Source organism: Mobula birostris, chromosome 2 (assembly GCF_030028105.1).
Source record: "Mobula birostris isolate sMobBir1 chromosome 2, sMobBir1.hap1, whole genome shotgun sequence".
Lineage (NCBI taxonomy): Eukaryota > Metazoa > Chordata > Chondrichthyes > Myliobatiformes > Myliobatidae > Mobula > Mobula birostris.
The window spans coordinates 130394847-130403220 of NC_092371.1; the positions used below are offsets into that span (position 1 = coordinate 130394847).

At 46.0% G+C, this 8374-nt stretch overlaps 1 protein-coding gene across 4 annotated transcripts in view; it reads left to right on the top strand.

Moving 5' to 3' along the window:
* coq8aa (coenzyme Q8A, genome duplicate a) overlaps positions 1–8047 on the top strand; it is a 50606-nt gene extending 42559 nt beyond the window's left edge. For all 4 annotated transcript variants that reach the window (XM_072248141.1, XM_072248128.1, XM_072248147.1 and 1 more), the window contains exons 10-15: positions 242–335; positions 5401–5542; positions 6257–6364; positions 6508–6573; positions 6779–6865; positions 7357–8047. In XM_072248141.1, the coding sequence (XP_072104242.1) occupies positions 242–335; positions 5401–5542; positions 6257–6364; positions 6508–6573; positions 6779–6865; positions 7357–7656 (797 nt within the window). In that variant the 3' untranslated portion in view covers positions 7657–8047. The remainder of the gene's footprint in view (positions 1–241; positions 336–5400; positions 5543–6256; positions 6365–6507; positions 6574–6778; positions 6866–7356) is intronic.
* The last annotated feature ends 327 nt before the right edge of the window (positions 8048–8374 follow it).

Here is an 8374-nt window from a genome sequence, read left to right on the forward strand (position 1 = left end):
GCAAACAGGCAGCAATGTCAAATATCCCCATCATGAACGAGTCAGCCTCTTTTGGGCAGTGGGTAATCTCTGGAGCAGGACCCTCCCCCACTGCCAGATTGTACTGTGGATTCTCTTGGGCAGGACGTTGGTCGAGGCTGGTCCTCGTGAGCCTCTCCTGATTGTACTGTGGATTCTGTCGGGGGGGACGTTGGTCGAGGTTGGACATCTGGACCTGAGTCTGTCCTGCTGCCGTTGACAGGTCTCTTTCCCGAGCACATGATCGAAGTGATGAGACGGGAGTTGTCGCTGGAGTGTGACTACGAGAGGGAGGCAGCCTGCTACAAGCAGTTCAGGTGTGTACGAGAGATGGGGTGTCCTTCAACGATTCTCCCCATCAGGGCTTCAAGTGGGTTGGGGGGTGATTGGGGATCCCAGTGAAGATGCAGAACTGTTAATATAACCCAGTAAGAGTGTCTGTGTTTCCTGGGGGGTTCCCAACAGTGTTGAGTGTTTAAAAGCCTTTGCTTGCACTGTGATTCCCTCCTGTTATGTGTCTTCTTCCCAGTAACTCAGTTGTTCCTTGGGTCAGTTTCCTGTGCACATAGTGTTGCTGTCATCTCTGTACCCTCGGAGATGGTCTGCTCCTTCCCTATCTCACCCTACCGTTTAACTGCTCCATGCTGCCTCTGCAATAGAAAACATACAGCACAAGAACAGGTCCTTTCGCCCAAAATGTTGTGCTGAACCAGTTTAAAAAAAAAAGTAAATCAAAATCCCCCCAAAACTAAACCCTTCTACCTACACAATGTCCATATCCCTCCAGCATCTTCCTCACATACATGTCCATACCTAAATGTCTCTTAAAACCCTCTAATGTGTTTGCCTTTACCACCATACCAGGCAGCACATTCCAAGCATCCATCACCGTGAGTAAAAAAACTTGCCCCTCTCTCACCTTCAATGCATTACCTTCAAATGTATTAGGCAATCCTACTCTGGGAAAAAGAAACTCCCTGTCCGTCCACTCTACCTATGCCTTTCATAATCTGATAAACCTCTGTCAGATTTCCCCTCAGCCTCTGCTGCACTGAAAATAATCCAAGTGTCTCCAACCTCTTGTGATGGCACATGCCCTCTAAACCAGGCAGCATCCTGGTAAACCTGTGCCCTCTCCAAAGCCTCAACATCCTTCCTATAGTGCAGCGACCAGAATTATATTCAATGCTCCAGGTGTGGCCAAACCATAGTTTTATAAAGTTGCAAGTTAAGCTCTTGACTTTTGAGCTCAGTGCTTCAACTAACAAACAATAGGCTGCCTTAATCACCCTATCAACCTGTGTCACCACTTTCAGGGAGCTGTGAACTTGGACCCCAAGATCTGTCTGCTCAGCACCACTGTTAAGGGTCTTGCCTTTGACAGTGTACTGTCTCCTTGCATTTGTCCCACCAAGGTGCAACACTTCACATTTGTCTGGGTTAATCTCCATCTGCCATTCCTCTACCCATGTCTGCAATTCACCTATATCACGCTATATTCTTTGGCAGTCTTCTACACCATCCACAACTCCATCAATCTTGGTGTCATCCACTGATCTTAGCCATCTATCTACATTTACCCACCCATCTACATTTTCCCACCCATCTACATTTTCATCCAGGTCATTTGTATGTATCACAAACAGCAGAAGTTTGTGATACAGATGAGGAGCAGGGGCCTATGGGTTTCCAAATGCTCATATATCCTATCCGTAACAATCTTCTCCAGCAATTTCTATACAACTGACATGAGACTCATTAGATGATTGGTGGAGGGGCAGGTAGTGTTGAGCAAATGGGTAGGATGCAGAAGGACTGGGAAAATAGGTTGATAGAAAGGTCATTAGATTAGTAGAGCCAAATCCTTATCCCAGTTAGAAAGAGGACTTTAATAAAAATATCTAGCACATGTGGCTTAGGAAGGAAGTAAATGTCACTGCACTCTTTAAGAAAGGAGGAAGGCAGCAGAAAGGAAATTATGGACAAGTGAGCCTGACCTCAGTGGTTGGGAAGATGTTAGAGTCAATTGTTAAGGATGAGGTGATGGAGTACTTGGTGACACAGGACAAGATAGTACAAAGTCAGTATGGTTTCCTTAAGGGAAAATCCTGCCTGTATTGGAATTCTTTGAGGAGATTACAAGTAGGGTAGATAAAGGGGATGCAGTAGATGTTGTATATTTGGATTTTCAGAAGGCCTTTGAGAAGGTGCCAAGTTCAGAGCTCATGGTTTTACAGTAAAGTTACTAACATGATAAGAGCATTGGCTGATTGGTAGGAGGCAGCGAGTGGGAATAAAAGGATTCTTTTCTGGTTGGCTGCTGTTGACTAGTGATGTTCCGCAGGGGCCGGTGTTGGGACAGCTTTTTATGCTGTGTATCAGTGATTTAGATGATGGAATAGATGGCTTTGTTGCCAAGTTTGCAGATGATACGAAGATTGGTGGAGGAGCAGGTAGTGTTGAGGAAACGGGTAGGATGCGGAAGGACTTAGACAGATTAGGAGAATGGGCAAGAAAGTTGCAAATTAAATACAATATTGGAAAATGCATGGTCACGCACTTTGGTAGTAGAAATAAATGTGCGGACTATTTTCTAAATGGGGAAAAAATACAGGAATCTGAGATGCAGAGGGACTTGGGAGTCCTTGTGCAGAACACCCTGAAGATTAACTTGCAGGCAGAGTCAGTGGTGTGGAAGGCAAATGCCATGTTAGCATTCATTTCAAGAGGTCTAGAATACAAGAGCAGGGATGTGATGTTGAGGCTTTATAAGGCACTGGTGAGGCCTCACCTTGAGTATTGTGAACAGATTTGGGCCTCTCATCTTAGAAACAATGTGCTGGCATTGGAGAGGGTCGAGAAGAGGTTCACAAGGATGATTCCAGGAATGAAAGGGTTATCATATGAGGAATGTTTGATGGCTCTGGGCCTGTACTCGCTGCAATTCAGAAGGATGAGTGGATGGGATCTTATTGAAACCTTTCGAATGTTGAAAGGCCAGACAGAGTAGATGTGGAAAGGATGTTTCCCATGGTGAAAGAGTGTAGGACAAGAGGGCACAGCCTCAGGATAGAGAGGCGCCCTTTCAAAACAGATGAGAAATTTCTTTAGCCAAAGGTGGTGAATTTGTGGAATTTGTTGCCACATACAGCTGTGGAGGCCAGGTTGTTGGGTGTATCTAAGGCAGAGATTGATAGGTTCTTGATTGGACATGGCATCAAAGGTTACGGGGAGAAGGCTGGGAACTGCGTTGAGGTGGAGATAGGGAAAAAAGGATCAGCCATGATTGAATGGTGGAGGAGACTCGATGGGCCAGCTGGCCTAATTCTGCTCCTATGTCTTATGGTTTTAATTTTCATTAGGAGACCCAATCCCTCCTTTAGTTCTTTTCTGCATTCTTTATACTCCCTGTGCTCTTTGATCCTAACTTCCAAAGCTTTACATATATTCCCTTTTTCTTGATTAAGTTTATCATCTTTCTGGACATCAAAAGTTCTCTTGTCTTTCCATTCCCATGCTTTCTTTTAACAGGAGCATACCTTTCCTGAACTCTGACAGTTGATCTTTAAACACCCTCCACATGTCTGATGTGGACTTGCCAGAAAAAAAGGTGTTACCAATTAACTCTTAGCTCCTGCCTAATACCCTTGTAATTTGCCCTACTCGGATTTAAAACTCCTTCGCAAGGACCATACTTATCATTATCAATAGCTATCCTGAAAGTTAGGGAGTTGTAGTCACTGTTCCCTAACTGCTCACCCACTGCAGGGTCAGTCACCTGGCCAGGCTCATTACACAACATCAGGTCTGGTGGAGTCCTGACGAAGGGCTTGGCCCAAAAAGTTGACTGTTTCCTCGTTTCCATAGATGCTGCCTTGCCTGCTGTGTTCCTCCAGCATTTTGTCTGTGTTGCAGTCCCCCGTGTCATTGGACCGTCTACGTATTGATTTGAAACCCTCCTGAATACACTGACAAATTCTGCCCCATCTAAACCCCTTTCGTTAAGGTCCAGGTTTATATTAGGGAAGTTGAACCCCCTCCCCCCAATGACAACAACCCTATTATTTTCACTCATTTCCTTAATCTGATTACATATCTGTTCCTGAATGTCCAGGTGGTTATTGGGTAGGGGATCTGTAGTACAATCCCGTTGGTGTGATTGAATTCTTCCTATTCCTGAGTTCCACCCAAATGGACTCTGTGTCCGACCCCTCCGTTATGTCTCTCCTGAGTGCAGCTGTGATATTCTCCCTGATTAGCAGTGGAAGCCCTGCCCCCCCCCCCTCCCCCGGCCACTTTACCACCTCCTCCCTCTTTTCTAACACTTCGAAAACCTGGTACGTTAATTGGCCATTCCTACCCCTCTACCTTCCTGTCTGATCCTTCACTTATTGACATGGTGCTGCAGTTCTCAGCACCCTGCAAAACTAGTTTTAAACCACCTGATTAGCATTATCAAACGTCATAGCCAATATATTGATTCCCCTCCAGGTGCAATCTGTCCTGCTTATACAGGTCACCTCTTCCCAAAACAGGTTTCAATGATCCAGGAACTTAAAAATCCTGCCCCATTTCCTCAGCCACCCATTCACTTGTGCTATCAGTCCATTCTGACCTGCACTAGCCTGTGGCATCGGGAGTAATCTGGAGATTGGAGGTCCTGCTCTTCATCCTCTTTGCTAACTCTGTACACTAACTGTGTAAGACTTCTTCCCCCTTTCTGCCTGTATTATTGGTGCCAATATGCACCACAACTGCTGGCAGTTTAGCCTCCCCCTTGCAGTATCCTGCAGCCACTCAAGATGCATTCTGGGCCTGAGCACCCAGGAGGCAACACACCATCCTTGGTGTCTCTTTTGCGGCCACAGAATCTCTTAACTACCGAATCCCCTGTTACTACCATGCTGCCTGACTTTATTGACAGAGCCAGCCACGCTGCCACAAGCCTGATGCTGCTGCTATATGCTGGTCATCCGCCCAGCAGTATCCAAAGGGGTATACTTACTCCCCTTGCCTCTCCTTGTGGACACCCATCTACTATCTGAAGGCTGTACTCTGGGTGTGATCATCTCTTCAACAGTCTCCTCTACAAGCCTTCAGCCTACTTTCTGTTGTCACACTGTCCCACTCTGGAAATGCCCTCTAAACCTTCTGGTCCTTTCATACAATGTGGAAAACCACCTCCTGTAATCAAGGACAGGCAATGTTTCCCAGAGCCCACGGCGTGGCAGTGACATAAATGGTATGGCATAGATTGGCTGGGTAAATGGTGCCCTTCTGACACTCAATGTTGCAGTCAGATACTCTGGTTCTGTTGTGTTGGTGGGTGTGTAGGTAATGTCTCTGTTAAGGTGCTTCTCCACTGACCCATCCCTCCTGCAGGGAGCTGGTGAAGGATGACCCTTTCTTCTACGTACCGCCAGTGATTGACTCTCTCAGCAGCAAGCACATCCTCACCACCGAGCTAGTGCCAGGTTTCCCGCTTGACAAGGCACAGCAGCTAAGCCAAGACGTCCGGAACCAGGTGATTCCTTTCAGCCTTGTCTGTCACCTGGCCTAGGGTTGTGGACTGGGACAAAGTGGAGTTGCTTTGTTGGGGGATAGGAAATAGTTTTTTTTACTGTCACATGTACTTTGGTACAGTGAATAACTTTGTCTTGCATGCCATCCATGTAGATAATTTCATTGCAACAATGCATCGAGGTTGTACAAGGGAAAACAATAATTGAATGTAGAATAAAATGTTGTTATTACAAGGAAAGTACAGTGTAGACTAACAAGGTGCAAGGGCAAGATGAGAGAGATTGCAAAGTCATATTAGGGGATCAGTCATTCGCCTTGTAACAGCAGGATAAAAACTATCCTTCAGAATGGTGGTTAATGCTTTCAGGCTTTTGTATCTCCACCCTGATAAGGGCGGGGGGGGGCGCAAAGGAGAGAATATTTAGGGTGGGAGTAGTCTTTAATTATGCTGGCTACTGCAAGAAGTGTAGATAGTCCATGGAGGAGAGGTTGGTTTCCATAATAGGAAAAGTTCCCAGAAATGATCCTGAAGGCATTTTGTGGTATCTTGATCAAGGCTGATTGCTCCGTGTCCAATCATCCAGTGGCTGTTTGTGGCACTTTGATGCATGACTGTTGGCTGCAATGATTCTCTGGAAGTAACCAGTGTAGAATGGTGAGGAAATGTCAGCTGGCTGATTTGGGATCTAATGTTTTCCTCCCCACTCTGTTTCAGATCAGTGAGAACATCCTGAGGCTGTGCCTGCGTGAACTCTTTGAGTTTCGCTTCATGCAGACTGACCCCAACTGGTCCAACTTCTTCTACAATCCAGAGACTGGCAAGGTGGGACGAGTGTCAGGGATGGGAGGGAGGATGTGAGGGGGTGGGTATGAGGATCTGAAGGGAGCTTCACTATAAGGTCGTAGTTAGAGATTCTTGCTGGTTCTCTTGAGCTTTACCATGCTCCCTGTCTTTCCCCCACCCAGGTGGCCCTGTTGGATTTTGGAGCCACGCGATCATTTGAGGAAGATTTCACTGATGCCTACATTGAGGTGAGACTAATCTGTGATACCAAGCTTGTGAGACGGGTGAATATTGGGAGTTTACCTCGGGTGGGAGAACGGTTCATGTATTTGTCTTCTGGTCTGTGTGTTAAATGCAAACACCCCTGCTTCTGTTATGTGCGTCATGGACTCCCTCGCCATTTGTATATGTGTCTTGTTTCTTCTACTCTGAACTCAGTCATTGTTTGGACAGATTGTTCGAGCTGCAGCTAATGGCGACAGGGAGAAGGTACTGAGCAAGTCCATTGAGCTGAAGTTCCTCACTGGATATGAGACAAAGGTGGGTGGACCATTTGAAATGCTGGGAGGAGCAGGACCTTGTCCCATTGTGTTCACACTCCCACTTCTCCACATTACCCCTGGGGCTGTGTGTTTCATTAGTAATAAACCAACCAGGTTGACAAACTGGTGTCTGGTCTTAAAGCTTGCACTGATGCAGTGAATGGGATCACATTTTCCCCATGGTAGGGATATGAAAAACAAAGACTGAAGGTTAATGGTGAGAGGAGGGGGTTTGGAGAAATGTTTATATTCCAGAGAATAATGGAGATATCTAAAATTTGCCTCCAGAGGGTACAATCACTTAAGAGTTGTTTAATGGACACATAAACATGCAAGACATGGAAGGATATAGGGACCTAATCCAGGAAAATTGGGCTATTGTAGGTAGGCAGAAAAGGTCAGTGTTGACATGGTGGGCCAAAGGGCTTGTGTAGCTGTGTAGACAGGAGGCTGTACAGACTCTAACAGAATGACTGTTTCTCATTTGAGGTTATGCAAAATGCCCACGTTGATGCTGTGATGATCCTCGGAGAAGCCTTCTCGTCAGTGAAAGATTTCAACTTTGGCAGTCAAGACACCACTAAGAGAATCCACAGCCTGATCCCCATAATGTTACAACACAGACTGATTCCCCCTCCGGAGGAGACTTACTCCCTGCATCGTAAGATGGCAGGCTCCTTTCTCATCTGCAGCAAGCTCAACGCGCAGATCCCCTGCAAGCACTTATTTGAAGAAGCCTACCTGAGGTACTGGAGCAGGAAGTCCACATTGGGAAATGGCAACCAGTAAATGGGAGAGGCTGGTGGATATAGGAACGGTGAAGAGGGAAGCACGAAGGGTCTGAGATGATGACGATGGCCTAACCACCTTACCATGTTACTTGTTTTTGTATATTAAAAAATTCCTCAGTTCCTGTTCAAAGGAATAGTGGGTTTGAATGGACACTAGGGATTGCACTAACCAAGTGCGTGTGATCTTGACAGCAAATACCAGTGAGGGGAAGACTTGCATTTCCCCCTAAGGAGGGGCATTTGAGAGATTTTTACTGTTGATTTAATTAAAATAACTTGAGATTTGTACTTTTGGAAAATAATGAACTTTTGAATTACTTTAGATGTGATCATTAGCCAGTTTTGTATACCTGTTACAGTTGATGCAATTAAAGAAATCATGCATGTGAGCCAGCATCGTCTTCAAGCAACAGAACTGGTCATTGTTTTTGGGTGATTCTTCCTCTCCTGTCTGAACTTCAACTCACTGATGTAGACAAACCAGAGCCCGGAGGTCCTCTCAGAGTTCACCAGGGCACTCATAGCTCATCCTGTTGGACAGATCCTCTCTTCCATCCCCTCTGTCAGAGCTGGGAGAGGAATAAATCACCTGTAATTGCGAAGTGTTTTCAGTCTGCTCCATTTAGAGCAGTTGTCCTGTATTGGCTGTCTATAGTTGAGAGATTGGGACTGTTGATGTTCGAAGGGTGGCCCTTGTAGGTAAGTGAAAGGCAATG